Raw genomic sequence first — 22257 nt, 5'->3', positions numbered from 1 at the left:
CACTAGCTTGTTTGTAGGCGTGGGGTCTTTCTAAACATGTGGCCTGCCGACGATCTTGCTACTCACCCATTTCGATGGAGGAGAGTCATACTATCCTCAAAACACTAAAACTGTTTCTTCCTTCACAGATGATGGCAAATGTGCTGAGTTTCTCCAGCATCCTCTGTGCTCGTCAAACAGATCGTCTGGCATCTCTCAATTCCCTCCCAAATGGCTTGGAAGTCTCAGCCTAAAACAATGAAGATTCTTCCCAATAAAATATCACTGTGCTTTAGGGTTCCTGCGGTGCAGCATTTACCAGGAGTCCAAGGTACCACCTGTTCCTGAGGTTTACATTTCTGAACCGGTTAATTAGAAAATATCTAATATCGCTATGTTGGATTTCAGGTGGACAATCTAGTAATGAACTTTTCATTGGTGGAGGATGGGGGCAGGGAATTGCAAGGATTATATTCCTAGTTAAATCCAACTCAAGGTTTCCAAGATGATGTGATTTCTTCAAGCACTCAATGTCACCATGCCCACAGCTAGGCAAATATTATATAGGAGATTCCTGCATTATATAGGTATGGAAAAAAACAGTAAAATAGTTGTGAGTGGAAACCTTCAGATATTTTTAAACCTTTCAGGTATATTAATAAAACCGTGGTTTGAGACCAAACACTTAGCTACTCATTCCTTCAGTTTTACCAAAGTCATGACTTAATGATTTAAGTACAATAAACATAAATTATGAGAATTAACTATTTCCACGCACCCGAAGTTGCCATTCAACAAGATCAGTTCCTGTTATCATCTCAGTGACTGGGTGCTCCACTTGTAATCTTGTATTCATTTCCATGAAATAAAAATTATGCTGAGCGTCCATGATAAATTCCACTGTCCCTGTAAACCAAGACATTGGTTTATATTGTAAATTCATGACTTTTCATCACAACTCATTATTTGTTTCGGCAAAATGTTCATCACTCTATTCAGCACAATATTTCCCAAAACAACTCATCTGCAAAATTCAAAGTAATATTGAATCGAGGTTTAAGTTCAAATTCGCATCAAAACAGCAGCAATCTCTTTTCTATGAGTCCACCAGGGCATCTTTGTAGATCTGTTTATCTGGAACATTTCTAAGATAATGTGAGAATTGTCAAAATGAGTGAACTATTAGAGAAACAGATAACTATGATATTTAGTTTTAAAATGCAACTGAAAAAGATACTTGCAAATTAGTTAACTATCTAGAATATAGTCACAATATACAATTTTAAGGGATATTGGGAGAAAGCAGGAAACGGGTACTGAACTGGATGATCACCCAGGATCATATTGAATGGTAGATCAGGCTTGAAGGCTGAATGGCCAATTGCTATAATCTGTGTTTCTAAATTAAGGTTGAAATTGTAAAGTATGGGCACTTAATGCTTAAATAGAAACAGAAAAAAAATTGGGTTTCAACTGGTTCAAAACTTACCAATCCCACTTATGATTATTTGTGGATGCACTGAAGAGTATCTTTGTGAATACTAGAACCCTCAGTCATCCAGTGTATTGATGAAATTGATGAATGCAGAAATACATAGAGGAATCCTTAACTTAAAGTATTTGGGAAAGAAAATAAGCAAAAACTGCCTGACTGGACTTATCTGATAGAGTAACATTCCATTTTGAGGAAAGAACATCTTGTTGATTGCATGACATTGTTAAGTACGTGCAGCAGACCCAAGCTAAAATGTTTTTGTTGGGAATTGTCCAAAAAGTATGAGATAGTGAGTACATTTGGCACAGTTCCATGATTTCTCAGGACATGATGATCTATCTGGGTGCAGTACATGAAATGACACAGTGTGTAGCTACTTTACATCTCATGAAAACATATGGTACACTACAGAAGATGATAGTGGGTGATGAGGCTATAATCTAAAACTAGTTGGCTCATTTGATAGCAAATACATTTTCACAGCTCACATTGTTATCAACAATTGCAGTTTTCATTTTCTGCAAAACGAACTGTGAAGCCAATGAAGGTCATCATATTCAAACAATAAACACTGCAGAAGGAGGTTCAGTTTCCAGAACTATTGCTGCTATTTCTGAAATGGGGATGGGAGGGGATCAGAGAAGAAATGGAGATAAATTTTGAACTTCTTCAAAATTTCAGAGTACAAGCATAATGTGTATTCCAACTTGCTATAATCAGCATAAACTTATCACCACAGGTGGTTTACTTCTGTTTCAAATAACAATCAGCAATAATAAACAGCAATTACAAAAGTGGAAATAACGTACATCATAAAATGTTTTCAATACAATTCAATGCATTATATTGATGGGACTTCCTTTCTTTAAATTTTGAAATGAAGGTAGCAACAGGTAACCGTGCACAATACCAAATATTTTGGTTTGCAAAGAACAAAGGAGAACAAAAAATTAGGAATTTGCTGATTAAACAACATCTAAAAATGACTTAAAGCTTTAAAAAGCCCGTAATTCTGAAAGAAATGAAAGCCTAAGGGAAGAAAGCGTTTTAGTTTTTCAGTTTTGGGGAAGAATAAGTTAGAGCTGAGGCATATGTCCTGACAGATAGTAAGAACTGCTGATGCTGGAGTTTGAGATAACACAGTGGGGAGCTGGAGGAACACAGCAGGCCGGGCAGCATCAGAGGAGCAGGAAAGCTGATGTTTCGGGTTGGGACCCTTCAATTGTGCTGGTAACAAATGAGATCCAAGGAAAAAAAATTTACACACTGAGTTTCTCCTATCAACCTGCTATACAAAATACCAATGAGACAACAACTTGCATTTCTATATTGCACTTAGGTAGCAGAATATCTTGTGCTAACAAAATCTGACTCCGAGCCACATAATGAGAAATCAGGACATGTAATCGAAAACTTGGCTGAAGAATCAGGTTTGAAGGGATGTCTCAAAAGACATATTTAGGAAGTCAAATCCAAAATCCCAGTTCTGAGGAAGAGTCAGTAGACCCAAAACATTAACTCTGGGGTCTCTCCACAGATGTTGCCAGACCTGTTGAGCTTTTCCAGCAATTTCTACTTTCATTCCCAAAATTTGCTGTCGAGGCAGCAAAAGGAACAGTTCCAAATGTAAAACACTGGAAATGGAGATGGTTGAGAGTCCAGAGTTGGAGAAATACCAAGATTTATAGGACCGGAAGTGTTAACAGAGGTAGACGGTTGCAATGTCATGGACAGACTGGCTGCCAGTAATGCAATTTTATATTAGAAACATTGTCTCCCATTGACTACATTGTCAGGCAATGTAGGCCACCAAACATAAGTGAATGGAACCTGGTGCGAATTAAGATTCAGACAACTGAGTTTTGTGTGAACATAAGTTTACAAAGGATGTAAATTGGGAAAGTAGCCAGGAGGAGAGTATAAAAAGACATGGCTGAGATTTTTGCCAATTTTTGCCACAACTTCTGAAAAGCTATGTTACAGTGGCGAAAGTAGGTGATCTTGGCATTGGAGAGAATGAGGTTGTTGACTTGCCTGCAGAGCTGGCTTGTTCTCCTTCAGACGTTTCATCACCATGCTAGACAACATCATCAGTGTAGCCTCTGATAAAGCGGTGTAATTCTATGCCACCTGGAATTTATACTGTTTGGTCCATTATGATGAGTAGTGTCACTTCCGATTATAATCTGTATGGGTTTGTATATGGGGTCCAATTCTATGTGTTTGTTGATTGCAATACATGTGGAGAACCGATGATATCGCCTAGCATGATGACAAAACATCTGAACGAGAATAAGCCAGCTCGGCGAGCAAGTCAACAACCTCACCCACAATCTGAGCTACAGATCTTTGCCAAAACGTTGAGTGGAGAGAATGTCACAAGGTCAGTACAAGTATCTGGACATTATTTGTTCTTTTCTAGTATTGGACAAACCTAAGGAAGAAAGCACACCGAAGCACAAGATCACAATACCACAGAACGTTGAAATGCAGATTGTCCTCCTGCCACAAATATCTCTTAATATTTATTACACTCTCTTTCTCTCTCACCCTGATCATTTCCCCATCACAGTCATTATCTCCATTCCCTTAAGTCCATGGAGAGGGGATTTGAATGTTTATTCCAAACAACAGGTTTATCATTCGTGGCCACATTCGTGGTATATCACAAAGCACTGATAGTTTCTGCTATTCTTCTGTCAAAACTGGTCAATATTCCAAGACCATCCTGGAATAAAATAGTAAAGTCCAGCTTCTCTTTACTATTACAAACCACCTTCTTAAACCCTCTCCTTGGACTCTCCACCCTCATACTCTAACATGAGGTATAAGATGTTTGGGCTTCTTTGCCAGCAAGATTCAATTCACCTGAACAGCTGCCTCTGACACCTCCCTGTTTTTTTTTTCCTTCATTCATTCACGGGATGAGGTCATTGCTGACTAAGCATCATTTACTGCCCATCCCTAATTGCCCAGAGAGCAGTTAAGATTCAACTACATTGCTGTGGGTCTGGAGTCACATGTAGGTCAGACTAGGTAAGAATGGCAGTGTTCTTCCCTAAAGGACATTAGTGAACCAGATTTTCTGACCAATGGCAATGCGCTACGGTCATCATTAGACTCTTAATTCCAGATATTCACTGAATTCAAATTCCGCTATCTGTTGCGGCAGGATTCGAACCTGTCAGAACGTTATTTGGGTCTCGGGAATAACAGTCCAGCCCCTACGCCATCACCTCCCCACCATTTTCTTATGATATCTTGCCAAACTAATTTTAAAACTTCCCTCTGCCCTTGCCTGTACAAATTGATTCTACTTTCATGCATGTTTCTTCAATGCAAATTGGCTTTAATGTGATTGAAGAATTTAGATCACTATTTGTAGAATGTGAACTTTCCTTATCTGTATTGGCTGTAACACGATTCCAGCCCCATTAGTTTAAATGGCACGGCTACTGCACGTTTTTTTATAACGCGAGATGGCACAAGAACAGAACTATTGCTTTATGTAAGAGCTGACTACTTGCATCTTACGTAGGAATATAGGACTTAACAGCAAGGGTAGGTCATTTTTCCCTCTGAGCTTGCTCCGACATTCAATCAGATCATGGTTTATACAGTTCTGGTCCCAACTCCACGCACCCCATACCCTTGGTTTCCTCGCCTATCTAAAATCTAATTCTGCTTTGAATAAATTCCATGATCCAGTCTCCATGGTTTTCTAAGAAAGGGAAATGCTACACACTAACAACCCTCAAAAGAAAAAGGTTCTACTTATCTGTCTTATAATGGAGACCTCTTCTTATCTGCGTCCATGGTTCTGGTTCTAGTTTCTCTTCGATTTCTCCTCATGCTGTCAATTAATTCATCGTCCACGAGTTTCACTTCCTACACCCTCAGACCTATCTCTAACAAACCGCTGACCATCCAACTACAACTTCTGGCTACCATGCTAGATATTATTAATAGTTACCATTCCTTACTGTTTGGTTTCCCTTCAAATCGGTTGACACCAATCCTTTCCTCAAAAAAAAATCTACAGCTGACAACATGATTCTTGAAAATAAAACCTAATCTTGAATGTACCTCTTAAAGTCCTTGAACATGCTGTTGCTTCTCAAACTATGCTGGCCTTTTCTGAGCCCCAGTTAGGTTTCTGCTCAGACAAAGTATTCAAGTAATTTATCAAAGTCAAAATTTCCATTCCATTTGAATATGACCATGGTAAGTTATCCCTACTCATCCATCTTGACTTCTCTGTAATATCTGAGACAGCTCAATACAATATCCTCTTCCAAAGCCTCTCATCTAGCTGGAAGGGAACCAGTCACCTGGTTCCATTCTTAAGTCACCAGCAGTAGCCACAGAATCATCTGTAATGGTTTCTCTTCTCACTGGTGTATCATTACCACCAGTGATTCCCAATGATATATCCTTGGCTCCCTCCTATTTCTTTAGCCATTGGTAAACAACATGTTCCACATATTCATTGTCTACATTCAGCCCCACCTCACCATCTGCCCTCAACCACTCCATTCTACCTAATATGGCATACTGGCTGTCCACCATTCAGCACTGATTAAGGTTAACTTTTTTTCTAATTAAACACAGTTCTGCAAATCCTCAGAGAGACCATTCCTTGAAGTATTGTGCGCAGTTTTGGCTATGGAGGGAGTGTAACAAAGGTTTACCAGACTAATTCTTTGGATGGCAGAACTGACATATGAAGACAGAATGGATCAGTTGGACTATGGAAGAGGAGAATCGAGGGATGCAGACAAAATGCAAGCAAGATGGGATTACTTTACAAATGATATCATGGTCGGCACAGATTTTTAAAAAAATCATTCGTGGGATGTGAGCATCCCTGGCTGGCAAGTATCTATTGCCATCCCTAGTTGCCCATGAGAAAATGGTAATGAGCTGGCTTCTTGAACCGCTGTCATCCATGTACTGGAGTTAGACCCACAATGCCCTTAGAGAAGTGATTCAGGGATTTTGGTCCAGTGGCAGTTAAACAGTGATATATTTTCAAGACAGGGTGGTAAGTGGCTTGGAGGAAAACTTGCAGGTGGTGGTATGATGCAGCATCTCCTACAATAGTGATATGTTATAGTATTCTTAACTGGCACTCATTCTCCAGGAAGCACTGTAAAATTATTCCTAGCTCCTGATGGTTTTGCAACTTTCCAAGTCAGGTAACTTCTAATCCTAGAAATGACTTTCATTGTAAGGGTTATACTATAGAATCCTTTCCTGCATCCAAAAACTCAGTTGTTCTATCCTAGCTGTGTTGTCGGGCCTAAAAGCTTTGTGTATTTTTATTTCATTATCAAGATGGCCTTAAATCTATAGGGATAACATTGCCTGATATTCCCCAGCCTAAGGTAATCTACTGCTGATATTCTTATCAATGTTTCGGTTTCCTCTGAATTATTCTAATGCTCTTCTGGGTGTTCTCCTAATATCCTAGGGGAGACAGTGGCATAGTGATAAAGGAACTGGACTAGTAATGTGACAGGTAACCTTAGTTCAGAGGAAGGGTCACTGGACCCGCAACATTAACTCTGTCTATTCCTTCACAGATACTGCCAAACCTGCTGAGCTTTTCCAGCAACTTTGTTGTTGTAATATCACAGGACTAGTTATATGATAAGGGCTTCGATCTTCACAAAATTAAAAGAGAAGACTTCTCCAGTTGCACCTGGTATACCATAAAGGTCAAGAACAGCAGGAACTTTCCAGAAAGGTCTTGGGAATGATAAAAGGTTGACTGGTAAGGATAAAATAAACATATAAGGGTTGAAACAAAAGTTATCAGGGATAGCCTGGCCAGGGTAAGATTAAGTAAACCGTGACTGGCTGGATAGGATATAAACTTGGGACTAGCATATACACTTGTTTCTTACGAGATTGAAATGGGAATGAAATTTGGATACATGACCATGTGGAATACAGGTGCTGAACTTTTTAGTATTCTAAGTCACTCTCACTAGCCTACTGTCCCTGCATTCGCTTGAATGTACAATTGTAAACCAGCACTCAGACTCCTGTGGCTAATTATTAGAAGTTACCACAACAAAAGGTGACGAGGAAAGTAATATCTACGAACATAAAATCACGTGGTTCATTAATGTCTCGAGGGAAAGTAAAGTATCTGCTGTTTCTGAAGGATCACTGGACCTGAAAGAGTAACTCTGCCTTCTCGCCACAGCTGCTGCCAGTCTTGCTGAGTTTTTCCAGCAATTTCTGTTTTCGTTTCTGACTTTCAGCATCCACAGTTCTTTGCATTTTTAAAAAAATTATTGTCCTTACCTGGTTTATTCGTCTTTGTGTGACGCCAAAACCACAACAATATTGTTCACTTTAAACTGCTTTCCAAGGCAACTGGGGATAGGCAAAAAATGCTGGCCTTGCCAACAATGCTCACATTTCAAAAAACATTTTTGTTTTCAAATTCTCCATAATCTGGCCCCCTTCCATCTATGTAACCACTCCTGGCCCTACAAAACCTCACAGATAACTGCACTTCTCCAGATCTAGTTACCTGTACACCTCCCATTTTAATTTCTCCTATGTTGATATCCTTGCTTTCAGTTGAATAGTCCCCATGTTTTGGAATTCTCTTCTTAAACATCACTTCCCCTTTGTCGTCCTTTAAACATAGCTCTTTGACCACATTTTTGGTCATCTGCTCTAATACTTCTTTGGATAGCTTGGCGTCAATTTGTGTTTGGAAACAGTCCTTTTTTAAATGTTTAAATTGCTACTTAAAAGCAAGTACTTGTTGTTGTCATGTTCTTTTCTGCTCAGTTCCTATTTGCACTCTGGTCCTATAAACAGAAGAATATCAAATTAGAAGTTACTACCGAATCAATTCAACCTTTTGCCTTTGAACAGCTTGTCCAGAATGGCATCCCTATGCTTGGAGAGAAAACTGTGTACATATATTTAGCTCTCAATATGCCACTAATTTAAACAAATCCAGAGTCTACAGTAAGAATCTGATTCTTCTATGAGCGATGAACATTTACTTACCAGCTCCTACGTAATTGACAGCTTTAGCAGCTTGGACTGCAGCTTCGCCAAGTCTTCTCCTCACCTCAGGGCTAATTCCAGGCTAAAATAGCAAAGTCCAAGAAAAATTACTTGTATTTTATATGCCCATGATGATTGAAGTAGGTAAGAATATCGATTTAAGTTTAAGATTATCAAATATAGCTACGGTAGCACAGTGCCTATGATACCAGCTAAGTAATTCAGAGTCTGAAAGTAATCTAGACAGCAAGCAATGATTGCAGTACTGCAGTTTGAAGATTTGAATTCAGTTTTAAGAGAAATCTGGCAATAAATATAAAGCTGCTCTCAGTAGAAGTTGCAAACAGCCACAGGTTTGGATTGCCAGTCACTCCAGTTCCACTGTTAGCTGACACATGTAGCTTTTTCAGCACTTCTAAGGCGTGACAGACCACTGAGCAATTTGAGAAGGCCCTCTCCCACCTGCACAAATTCAGATGGGCAACAAAGGCTGACCTAACCAGCTATGCCATTGTGAAGTAAATTTTTTAAAATCTTTATTAAAAACTACTTTATGAAATAGCGTGTTGAGGTACAGTAACATATGTATTCCAATAAGGTCCCAATGAAGTTTTTTTTTGGTTTGGTTCGCTAGATGTGGGTTCCACTGGCAAAGCCAGCATTTATTGTACATCCCTACTTAAACTTGAGAAAGTAACGGTGAACCACCTTCTTTAACCATGGAAGACCTTGGAGTGCAGGTACACCCGCAGTGAAAGAAATTCCTAGTTTTGACCTAGTGACAGTAAAAAGAGAATGGTGATATAATTCCAAGTCAGCATGACACATGATCTGCAGGGGAATTTGCAGGTGGCGATGTTCTCGTGCATTTGCTATCCTTGTCCTTCCAGGTGGTGGAAGTCACAGTTGAAGAAGTCTAGATGAATTGCTGTAATGCATTTTGTAGATGTTATACACTGTTGTCACTGTATATTGATGGTGAAGGAAGTGAATGTGAGTGACCACCACACAGTCCCTGTGGAGACAAAGTCCTGCCTTCACGTGGAGAATACGTCACTTTGGGTGGCATTATCACCATACTAACTGCAAATAGATTTTGAACAGATCTAGCAACTCAAGACTGAGCATCCACAAGACTCTTATGGATCATCATCAGCAGCAGAATCACACTCTAATGCCACCCATGATATCCCCATGCTACCATTTTTAAATACTTTTTTAAAAATTATTCTAACCCATTTAAGCACTTTGCCAAGTATAAGTGCTAGTTTCTTAGCATATTCAAAAATATATATATATATATATATATTTAAAAGCTTTTAATCTCCCAATTCATGCACTTCTAGTAAAAAAATCTTAAATTTTAAAGCCCCTAATAAAGTCTACAAACGGGTGTGATTCATGGAAATTCCCACTGATGATTATTTCTCTGTGGCAGTGTGGGTACTTTTGAGTTCGAGTCAAGCTTTGAGTGCAAAAGCTTATTTTAACTTTGCACTGAAGGTAACCTGCACATTAAATTTTACAATCTTCTATACAGGCTTAGTCAACTCTGAACATATTGTGTGCATTTTTTTTTAAACTGACAGACAATCTAATAACAATGTCCATCTGTTATATTTAAATTGCTCAGATCAAATTTCCGTATACAGGAATGATTTACCCCAGGTGCTTCTTCAATAATTTTTTGATGTCTTCTCTGTACAGAACAGTCTCTCTCAAACAAATAAACAGCATTGCCATACTGGTCTCCAAACACTTGTACTTCTACATGTCTAAAACAAAAAGCAAAAATCTGTTAATTCACTGGAACATGAGACAAGCTGCACAGGCAGGTGTACCTCACTGTTCTCTTCCCCAAGTCTTGCATCATTTATTAGTTGTGATGGCTGCACTTAAACTAGATTTAATTCAGTGCCATTTTAGGGGGGACAGTAATGACTGTTTGAAATATTATCTACATGCCAATGTGCTTCCAGATTTCTGGATGATTTGTGCCACAAAGTGACATTAAAAAAAATCAACTCAGAACAGGAGCCCCTACCTTGGGTTGTCAACAAACTTTTCTATCAGCATCACATCATCATTGAAGGACTTCCTTGCTTCCCTCCGTGCAGATTCCAGCTGTTCAAGGAAATCAGCCTTTGTTTGAGCGATGCGCATACCCTTAGTACAAACATAGAACAAATTCATTCAAAATGTGAATGTGTATGAACCTCTCTGATCAAGGGTCTAGGCCCGAAATGTCAGCTTTTGTGCTCCTGAGATGCTGCTTGGCCTGCTGTGTTCATCCAGCTTCATACTTTGTTATCTCGGATCCTCCAGCATCTGCAGTTCCCATTATCACTGTGTATGAACCTGCTGGTTTACCCCCTTGTCCTTGATCTCATCTCACTGGCCTCAAAATTGCAGCCATGTACATAACAGCTATTAATTAGCCACTAAAGGGCATCAAAAGGCACGTGGGTAGATGGGCAGCTTTCATTCACTTCTGTCTCGTGAAATTCCAGGCATCCAGGGACATTTGAAGGCAGGGAAACTTTAATGGGCATCCCTGCCTGCATTACTGCTGGTTGGGGATTATAAAACTCTGCTTCATATTCTGTTATCCTGTGATTGCAACTTAACTCAAAGCAGTGTTCCAGACTTATCACCTCTGTCTAATTTACATCTTTTCGAAGCAGGTTTTTTATGATGATTCTAATGCTTCCTGATAACTCATCCATTCTGTACTAACATTCAGTATTTCACTGCAATTTTCTCAAAACTCGGATGTTCCTTCTGTATCTTAATGGCGAAATTTAACACAAGTTCAATGTGACAACCTTAACTATTATTTTTAACAGAGCAATCTCTCTTGTAACCCTATTTAAAGATGTTCAACAACTGGACTCTTAAACACACTGAAGCTATCATTATTTCTTGATTGTTTTCAGTTAACACCATTCGTTATATCCTCCACATTTACAGAAGGTGTGATGTTTTACATTGAATTTGTCATAATTCAATCCGTATTCCTCTCTAAATCTTGGTGCAGTGCAATTTAACGACGCAGTCAATATCTCAATTTTATCCAACATAAGCAATAAGAGGAAGGAGCAAATTACTGCAGATGCTGGAATTTGTACTGAAAACAAAATGAAATGCTAGAAATCACAGGTCAGGCACATCCACGGAGATGGAGCAAGCTAACATTTCAAGTGTAGATCACTCTGAACAGTCCACTTTTACCTCCTTCCCAAAATGTACAAACTAGGCTGTCCTGGTAGGCCCATCATATCAGGCTGTTCCTGCCCCAACGAGCTCACTTCTTTCTATCTTGATTCTCCATGTATTTAGACCCTGCCACCTATATCGACAGTTACTCTGATGCCCTCTGTCATACTGACAATTTGCAGTTCCTTGGATCTAACTGCCTCCTATTCACCATGGATGTCCAATCTCTTAATACCTCCCTTCTGCACCAGGATGGTCTGAGAGCTTGGCTTCTTCCTCAACCAGAGGCCTGAACAATCCCTGTCCAGCACCACTGTCCTCCACTTGGCTGAGCTTGTTCTCTCACCAAACAATTTCTCCTTTAATTCATGTCACTGCCAAATCAAAGGAGTGGCTAAGGGCACCTGCATGGGTCCTAGTTAAGACTGCCACTTTATAGCTTATGTGGAACAATCCTTGTTCCAGTTACATTGACCCCCTCCCACAACTCTTTTCACGGTACTACTTCATGGTCCTGCTGGGTCTTGAAAAATTTGTTCATTTTGCCTCCAATTTCCACCCCTCTATAACTTTCACATGGCTCATTTCCAACATTTCTCTTCCTTTCCTTGATCTCTCTGAATCATTTTGGGGAATAAACTGTCCATTGCCATTCACTACAAAGTCACTGACTCCCATAGCATGGGATGATGCCACCTTCCAAAACAGCACCACTGACATGGCTTCCTTCTTTCAACTATGGTTTCCTGCCCACTGTGGTTGACAGGGCCCTCAACCGCATCCAACCTATCGCCTGTGCTTCTGCTCTTGCCCCTTCCCACCACTCACAACATGATCAAGTTCCGCCTGTCGTCACTTTTCATCCCTCCAGCTTCCACGTTCAAAAGGAACATTCTCCGTCATTTCAGGCAACTCCAGTAGAAGGCCACTCCCAAACACATCTTCTCCCCATTCCCCTCATCTGCATTTCGCAGGGACCATTCCTCCAAGACACCTAGTCCTTTCCTCACCCATCAACACCAAACCCCTTCCCACAGCACCATCCCATGTAACCGTAGGAGGTGTGACACTTGCCCCTTCACCATCTCCTGCTCACCAAGGGCCTAATCAGCCTTTCCAGTTGAAGCAGGATTTTACCTGTACCACCTCCAATCGGATCTACGGCATTCTCTGCATTCGATGTGGCCTACTTTACATTGGAGAAACCAAATGCCAGCTGGGCGACCACTTCACAAAACACCTGTGGTCCATTCACAAGCAAAACCCCAACATTCCCCAAGTCGGTCATCTTAACATAGCGTCCTGCTCACATGCCCACTTCTGTCTTCGATATGCTGCAATGCTCCAGCGAATCACAGCCCAAACTGAAGGGACAAGATCTCATTTTCATGTCCAATCCCTCCAATCCCCACCAGGATGGTCCGAGTGCTCTCGGCTTCTTCCTTGACCAGATGCCTGAACAAACCCCGTCCACCATCACACACCTCTGCTTGGTTGAAACTGTTTCCTCACGGAACAATTTCTCCTTTAATTCATCTCACTTCTGCTAAGTCAAAGGAGTGGCTACAGGCGCCCACATGGGATGGCATTTCACAACCTTCTAAACTTAATATTGAGTTCAAAACCTTCAGATTGTGAACTTGCTCTCATTCCTTCCTTTTAGCTTTACTTGTTACATTCTCTGTTACCGTGTCCACTCTCCTCTCCCTGCAATGTTCTTTCCAGTCTGGCAGTGAGACACACCATTCCGGTTACTTCAGATTTTCTCCCCCAGCACTCCACCTACTACCACTCCCTCCCTTCCCTCCCTTCCCTCCCCCCCCCCCCCCCCCCCCGCCCCCCTATACTGCATGAACACTGCTGCCTCCTCCACACTTCACATCAGCTCTGATGAATAGTCATCTAGACTCGAAATGTTAGTTTGCTCTCTCTCCATGGACGCTGCTATGATTTCCAGCTTTCTTTGTTTTAAGCAAATAAAAAGTACAGTTCAGACAGGACCAATGCTGTTCTTCACTCAAAGTAATGGCACAGCAGGTACAACCCACGGAATTCACCTGACATGGCTGACACTTTCTTGCACGTATAACCTCTTATTCCTCAGCCTTATCGCATTTAACCACCAGCCAACAGTTTACCTGCTCTCAGTCGTGTTCCAACGTAAAGTAGGCCACATCGAATGCAGCGAATGCCATAGATCCGACTGAAGGAGGTACAGGTAAAATGCTGCTTCAACTGGAAAGGCTGTTTAGGCCCTTGGTGAGCAGGAGATGGTGAAGGGGCAAGTGTCACACCTCCTACGATGACATGGGATGGTGCTGTGGGAAGGGGTTTGGCGTTGAATGCGACTATTACCATCCCACCTACCTTCCACAACCCCACCTTCCTCCTTCTATTTACTTCCCAGCTCCCTTCCCCCATCCCCCATTTCTGAAGAAGGGTCCTGGCCCAAAGCATCAACTTTCCTGCTCTTCTGATGCTGCGTGGCCTGCTGTGCTTCTCCAGCTCCACACTGTGTCATATAGCTAACTATTCCAATCCTACTTTCTAGCACTTGGCCCATAGCCAGCAATGCTCTGCCCCCAATGCCCACTCAACACCCACAGCCTGTCACTGCTTTATTCCATGTGATGTTCCAAGAATGGACAATCAGACAATGCCAAACAGGAGCTTTTATTTACAGCTGACAGAAGTGAACACAAATCAGGTAGAGGTTGCAGCTGGCATTATGGGAAATGGCTATTCTACAGTCCGTGACAGTCTCAGCTCTCACCTACTGGCTCTGGGGTGTCAACAGGTGCGGTCTGGCTTGTAACAGCTGGTGCAGCTGAGCTCTGTTATGCAGAACTTCATCCTCCTCAATTTTGTCTTTGTTTTCTTTTGATACTGCTCCCACTTTCCAGATTCTCCCACCTAGAGAATGGCTAGTGACAACAGGGAATGCAACTCATTGCAGACACCGGCTGCCTGGGTGCCAGGTACCCCAAAAGAGCCTCCACATTCTCCTTTTCTTCACTCTAACCTGACAGCCCATTTTGAACTCATCTCCCTCCATAAAGTTAGAAATCATATAATACCAAGTTGTATTTTCAAATAAATATGTAAAACAATAAGTGTAGAGTGCCAAAATGTCCTTGTGACGAGGAATGTTTCTCGTTCAACTGGTCCGTGGGGGCTGAGTTTCAGTAAGAAATCCGTAGTGTTACAACAGAAGCTGAGGTTTCCCTGTACAATGGGCTTTAAGCTGGTTTCAACAGCCAACAGCCAAAGTGGTTGTCACATAGGGTCCCATTGCCTGATATGATGGGATGTCTAGGTGTGTTGGTTTTGTGTATCTTTGGAAGGCAGAAGTCCCCTACGCGGGATGAGATGTGTAGGGTACTCTGAAAGACTGGATCAAAAGTCTTGACAACTCTGTTGAGTTGATGGGTGTGTTCTTTGGTCAGAACAGCAGGTAGTTGGCTGTAGTGTTCATGGATGTTCAGCTGTCGGTACACTTCCTTGCAGTAGTCTGTTTTATTCTGTATGACGATGGCTCCTCCTTTGTCTGCTCATTTGATGACAATATTGTGATCAGTTTTGAGAGCATGGACGGCATTGAGTTGTGCCTGGATGACGTTCTGCTCTGCCTTGTGAGTGTGACTGATGAGTCTGGCATTCATGCATTCTTCGGTGGCAACAGCCCTCTGGAGGGGTCCAAACCAACGACTCCTTTTCCCATCGCTGGATCTCTCTGGCTTCTCCACATCATTCCCCCATGAAGGCACACCACTTTGATCACTGCATTCAACTGTCCTCTCTGCCCCCAAACCCCGATGTTGCACCTTAATACTGCCTTCCCTGCTCCTCAATGAATGAGATAAGAGTCTATGAAAAGTTACTCATCTGCAGGTAGCTGCAAAAAAAGACAATGTCAGAAATGCCTTGCGATGCTTGGGGCAGTGTCACCTACATCTGTCATGCAACAGCGGGCAGATGTGCAGCTCTGCGTCTTGGAAGGAAGTGTTATTCCTCCAGCACTGAAGACTATAGCTGTGGTGAACTTCCTCGCCACTAGATCCTTTCAAACTGCACCTGAGGACCTTGTGGCAATGCCTGCTTGCAGTCTACAAATGCAGTTGTGCTCTTTACAAGAAAGCAATATAGTTTGTCAAATTCACTAAACCCAGGGAGCCAAGGAGCCCAAACAATCAGATTTATAGTCACTGTTGGGTTCCCTTAAATCCAAGGACTAATGACTGCATATACTTGATGCTCAAAGCTGCAGAGCATCATCCAGCCACATTCTTGAACAGGAAAGGATTTCACATTCTCAAATGTCCTGCTTCTGCAGGTGTTTGCCCAATATTCAGGGAGTTGTCATCATGCTTACATTCTGTACAAGGCCCAGGTTCCCTAAATAATTGTTCCCCTGTATCCACTGTGGTTTTTTAGGGGGTGAAATGGGGTACTCTGAGAAGTCATGGCTATCAGCCCACTGCAAAATCTTCAACCTGATGCTGAACATGACACAATGCTGTTCATACATTCCCTAAGCCATCACTGAACAAATTATTGATATTCTGAATAAATTTTTCTATTGCCTGAAAGCTCATGACCATTCCTCCTTGGAGTGTGGTAGAGATGCTCCTGGGGCTCTTTTGGTTTTTGCCCAGACTTGTGAGTAAGATCTGGAAGCTGCACATAAAACTCAAGTATTAGCCAGTGTTATCCAAGGTTTCAGTGAGATATTGGAGCTTGATGTGCAGCTGGGAGTTGCAGATTAGAGGTTCTTTCACTAGATGCCTGTGGATGTTCAATCTCCCCTTTCGCATACTCATGTTCCCCTTGCTCTTCTTCTAGATTTGCAGCCTGGTCCTCATAGTGGGTTAAGGAGCTTTATGTGAGACATCCCTACCAATGCCCTGTCAGTGCAGTCACATCTGTGTACATTTTTCTCCTGTAGGAGGAGAGAAGCATTAAGATGAATCCATGAGCACAGATCTGTACTGACAGCTACAGATAAGAGATGTCAACCTCCAGATTGCCCCGTACATACCCAGGAAGAACGTGATACAAGAAGTTAGGTGTTAAAGGATTCTGAATGAAAGATGGCTCAGTGTCAGTGTCATCAAAAACACCACAGTTGATGAAAGAAATAAAGCATTAATTGAGGTGTATGCCCAAAGATACCAGCATGATATTCATCGCAAAGCCATTTTTGTGCTTTAACTCCATGCAAGAGTTTGTGGGAAAGCTACGTGTACTTTCTCTTGGTCATAATGAAGAGTCAGTGAATAGATGTACAAGAGGCAGTACCACTGTAGCACAAGTCACCCTACATTGGTAGGTGCAATGAAGTAATATTGATTGCTCATGAGGCAACTGATGGAGATGACAAGCACCAGGCCTTGCGTGCAAGTCCTCTGCAGTTGTAATCTTGCAATGTTTATGCAATCACGAATGTAAAACTTGTTGAATAAACAGTGGTATATACCTAGGCAGAGAGCTGCAGATCATTCATTCGCTTGCAACACACAGCCAAGTTCTCTTGTCCCACTTTCATATTCTGACTTCCAAAGCCATCTCAGTCCAGGCTGCCTTCATTAGTCAGGTTGGCCTCCTGTTGACATTGTTCAGGAAAAAAAAAACTTCTCTTCTAGGCAGACTTCAGGAGAAATTCTAGGGAGTGATAGCTAATGTTTGGTGCCACCTTTTGCCTGGGGATAGGTGGGAATGATGAGCAAAGATTGAGGATGCTCCTGAGTGACAGAGAGTGAAATGCTATACTTTGGGCCATTCAGCCCTGTCGAGCCTTTTCCACTATTCAATGTGATCATGGTTGAATATCCAACCCAGTCCCAGAGGTCAGAAGACCTGACATACAAGATTCAAAGCAGTAACTGTTTATCTCTCCGTAGATGCTGCCAGATCTGTTGAGCTTCTACAGCATTTTCCATGTTTGTTTCAGTACCCTATTCCCACTTTCTCCCAATACTTCCTATTTCCTTTAGCACCAAGAACTATATCCTATTCCTTCTTGAAAACATCAAATGTTTTGGCCTCAAATACCTTCTGTAGCGGAGAATCCCATCAGCTCTGCACTCTCTAGGAGAGGAAGTTTATTCGTATCTCAGTCATAAGTGGCCTACCCCGTACCCTTAGAATGTGATCCGCAGTTCTGGACTTCTCAGCCATCAATCTACCTTCCTGTTTTTGCTATCCGCCTTGCATTTGCCCACTCACTCAACCTGCCCAAATCACACCGAAACATCTCTGCATCCTCCTCACAGTAGACCCTCCCATCCAGCTTTGTGTTAGATGAAAGGGCAGGTTAAAAGTTTGCCATTTTACCCACACATGAACATGCAATAAGATGAGAATGTAATTGCACAAGTAAAACAAAGCTGCCCTTGAGTGGAAAAACCTCCCATCAGGGCCACCTCTATACTTCGTCTCAATAAGCTTCCGCCTATTAAGACAGTTACAAATAAAAGGGCTTTAGTTTTCAGTTACACTTGCGAACCAAATTATTCTTTCTATTGTGTGGCATGTAAGTGATATGTCAGTTTCATTCAAGGAGCTAGATTAAATAAAGTCTAATGACATCATTGCAAATACTCAATCTAAATGTTTAGGGCTGTGGGCAAATCTTTGTCCGATCACCATCAAGAACTGTACCTGCACCTGTAGGATGCAGTGCAACCTGGAATACGTAGTTTTCACACAAAGCAAAAATATCTATGCCCTCCAAACATATATATGAACTAAATTTGGTATCAATATATCCGTGTAAACAAAGTCTGCTGAAATAATAAATAACTGGATGACAAGTGAATGAAGACATGAAGGTGTGAAAAGAAATGTGAAGTATATCAACTTCTAATATAAGGAGAAATAATGACTAATAGTGAACTACAAGAGAGGAGTGATTATTTTTTTTAAAATTCTTTAATAGATGTCAAAATCAACATTTATTGCCCATCCTTTATTGCCTCAGAACTGAGTGTCCCGAAAGGATTAGCATGAGCCTCAGGTTACTGACCCTATGACATTACCATTGCTCTATACTTTCCATCCAAGTGGAACAAAGTCAACTCTACAGACACGCAATAAAATATGATCAAAAAATAACCTCAGAGTAGAAACTGACTATTGCTCATATAACCAATGAGCACAATCCATGTACACCCCAAGCACAGGGACCCAAGACCCACTCAAAATCGGGATTCAACACCTAACAAACTTGCTGGTTCTAGCATATGGACAGACAGCTCACTGGTTTGACAACGGGAAGAGTATCAACAATGGTCTGCCAGGAGAATTTCTGCCCTCCTGGCATCGTTTTTCTTTAATGCTTTCATGGAACATGGGCATTACTGACAAGGGCACTCTTGTTGCCCATCCCTAAATGCCCTGGAATCAAACTTCTGGCTATGCCACCTTAGAGGGCAGCTAAAAGTAAACCACATTACAGCAGTTCTGGAATCATAGGTAGGTAACAGCTGCGTATTCCTTTACCTAAAAAGGACATTCATGAACCAAATGAGATTTTAAACAATAATTGATGATAGTTTCATGGTCTCTATTACTGAGACTAGATTTCAATTCCATATTTTGTTAATGGAATTTAATTTCTAGTAGCTGCCAGAGTTGAATTTGAATGAATATTCTCAGCACATTAACCTGGACCTCTAGAAACACTATGTCACAGTCTGCCCCAAACTTGAAAAAGATTTTTTTCTAAAAATAGATTTAGGCAGCAAACACCTGCTGAGCTGCTTCAACAGCAGGAATATGTGAGCCTGTTGTATGTGACCCAATTTGGTGTGAGAATAGTGGTCTCCTTATTAATATTTGCAAAGGATCTAACACTTGTGTTAGCCAACAGGAGCACTTGAAAAAAACTGACAAGTTTAGCTGTGGTCTGAGCACATCAGCAAATCAGTTAAGTTACAGTCAGAGTTGCACCGGTCTTACACCAAAAATAAATACACTCGCATACTAATTTTGATCCCTTTGCATCATTTTGTATCCAATTCAATTTCTCCTAAAAGATGTAGATGTTGAACAGAAAAAAAAAACTTTAGAGAGAGACTAATAACATTAAATATGAAATTGTAAAATTTTAAAAAAAAAAATTGACAAAAACACTTTCATATATATGTTGCTCACTTCATTAACCTTTTGTTTGGATTTTCAAAACTTGGCCTATGAATTTATTGTGGAACCATCTGAACATTCAGCATTTTGAAAACATTATAAATGGTTAGGAGAAAATAAAGAACTTTAAAAGGTCATTTACAAGTTGGAGTTGGCAGAGAGGTGGCAGATGAAGTTTATAGAGGAGAATGAGGGAATAATATCTTGGAGAGAATACAGAAATAAAGGATTCAATTCTAAAAGGGACGCAGGTGCAGAGCAAACAGGTATAGATGTTCATAATCATTAAAGGTGACAAGACAGGTGGACAGAGAAGTTAATAAAGCATCTGTACCCTAGGCTTTATTAATAGGGCCACAGAGTGCAAGAGCAAGGACATTATATTGAACTTACTTTGAAGGGGTTCAGTCTCACTGGAGTACTGCATCTAGTATTGGGCTCTGTATTTTAGAACTGTTATGAAAGTATTAAACACAGTGCAGAACAGGTTTGCAAGAACAGTTCCAGGGATGAGGAATTTTCATGAAGAAGGAGGACTGGGAAAGCTGAGACTGTTTTTCCTGAAAGAACAGAAGGTTAAGAGGAGACTTGATTGTCCATATCTCCCAAGATTTAGGGCCAAAGTAAATAAGAAGAAAATGCTCCTGCCTGTGAAAAATGACTGGGCACTGATTTAAAGTAGTCAGCTAAAAAAAAGTTGATATGAAGAAAATATATTTCATGTAGAAGCGATTAGGATCCAGAATGCACTGCCTAAACGTGTGATGGGCAGGTTCAGTGCAGGCGTTCAACAGTCAATTTGTTATCTGAAGAGGAAGAATATGCAGGGTTACAGGAGAAGCATAGGAAAGCGTTAGGTCAGATGCGCATTTGGAGCGCCAGTCTAAACATGATGAGCTGAATGTTAAAGCACAGTAGGTAGCCAATTTGTGATCTGCGTTCTCTATGATCAAATACTGTAACCTAAAATAATACTGCACCTATTCTATTAATGCACATTGGTTATGTCGTACCTTGCCACCTCCACCACGAACTGCTTTTATCATCACAGGATAACCAATTCTACTGGCTTCCTCCATTAAATGTTGATCAGATTGTTCATCACCATGGTAACCCTTAATGACAGGCACCCCAGCAGCTGACATTATGGCTTTTGAAGTGCTAGATAATAAAAAACATATAAAGGCAAATACAAATAAATTACTGTTCACAGACTCCTTTCTTTTTAAGAACTGTTGTAATCTCAGCAACCAAACTGTATAGGAATTGTTTATTAACGGCTTTGGAATGAAGAGCACTGGACAGAGCAGAATGGAAGTCCCAGATCAAAGTGTCTTTTTATTTCTTTGTTTTGTTAATTTTTTGTGTACGTCCAACGGTAGGATGCTATGCTGGATAATGGAGTACTTCTCACTTCAGGCACGTTATCAGTATTGAGCGCTCTCAGGATGTAGGGAGACTGAAAAGCTCATTCTACAATAACACCACACCCTTCAAATCAAATCTCAGAGAAGTACTTCTTCTGCATCAGTCGGATATTTTGTTCCAACTTTCCCACTACAACATAGAGTTTTTTCCAAGACTGTTCAACACACTCTGGCCTGGATTTGGTACTAGATTCCTGAAATTAAAATTCAGCATCTAACCCTCTATACCCACCCAGTTTATCAAACTTTCAGTTTAGTTTCACAACCTTGATATAATACAAATCCAAAACTACAGTGTTCCATTTTGAATGCAATGGGCTCCCTGCAAAATTGCTTTAGGGATCAAATGATTATCCAGGGACAGCTCAAAAGGTATTCAATTTGTTAAGTTACCTATTTACAGCAGAGTGGTTATTGAAACATAAAAATGCTATGTAGAGAGTGTGATTGGTAAATACTTCACAATTATTCATTTTGGAGTTTGGATTTTTGAATTTTAAACTAGTGACATACAGTGCAGTGTGTGCGTCTGAAGGAGTTTAATGATTAACTTGCAAGTATTTCTGGTGATTTCTTTCAAAACACTTTAAAAGAGATAGCCTCCAAGAATTAATGAGTTTTTCTTTACAGTGGGAGAGTTTACAAGTGAAAAAAGCACACAGTGTAGTACACAAGGCTTTCCGATGGAAGATTCTGGACTTTAAGTTTGGGTGGAAGCACTCAATAGCTTAAAGAAACTTTTCAGCTATAGTTTCAGTTTAGGGTAGTTCTTAGCTGAAGATGATGATGTTTAAAGCAATTGTACCTGTCAAAAGGGAGAAGATTGTGGTAATTTTTTTTAAAAAATTACCACAGAGTAACGAGGTTAGTAATAGGTCCAGACCAGAAATGTTTGGGTAAAACCCTAAAGAGGTTATTAGAATCTAAGAAGATTTAAATTCAGGTGCATGAAGATTCCAG

At 40.8% G+C, this 22257-nt stretch overlaps 1 protein-coding gene across 2 annotated transcripts in view; it reads right to left on the bottom strand.

Moving 5' to 3' along the window:
- mccc1 (methylcrotonyl-CoA carboxylase subunit) overlaps positions 1-22257 on the bottom strand; it is a 78226-nt gene that overhangs the window by 27193 nt on the left and 28776 nt on the right. For both annotated transcript variants that reach the window (XM_059651118.1, XM_048542029.2), the window contains exons 6-10: positions 20884-21031; positions 10557-10678; positions 10176-10287; positions 8513-8594; positions 758-885 (exon numbers count right to left, since the gene is read on the bottom strand). In XM_059651118.1, the coding sequence (XP_059507101.1) occupies positions 758-885; positions 8513-8594; positions 10176-10287; positions 10557-10678; positions 20884-21031 (592 nt within the window). The remainder of the gene's footprint in view (positions 1-757; positions 886-8512; positions 8595-10175; positions 10288-10556; positions 10679-20883; positions 21032-22257) is intronic.

This window comes from Stegostoma tigrinum, chromosome 14 (assembly GCF_030684315.1).
Source record: "Stegostoma tigrinum isolate sSteTig4 chromosome 14, sSteTig4.hap1, whole genome shotgun sequence".
Lineage (NCBI taxonomy): Eukaryota > Metazoa > Chordata > Chondrichthyes > Orectolobiformes > Stegostomatidae > Stegostoma > Stegostoma tigrinum.
This window is presented reverse-complemented; position numbering and strand designations above follow the sequence as displayed.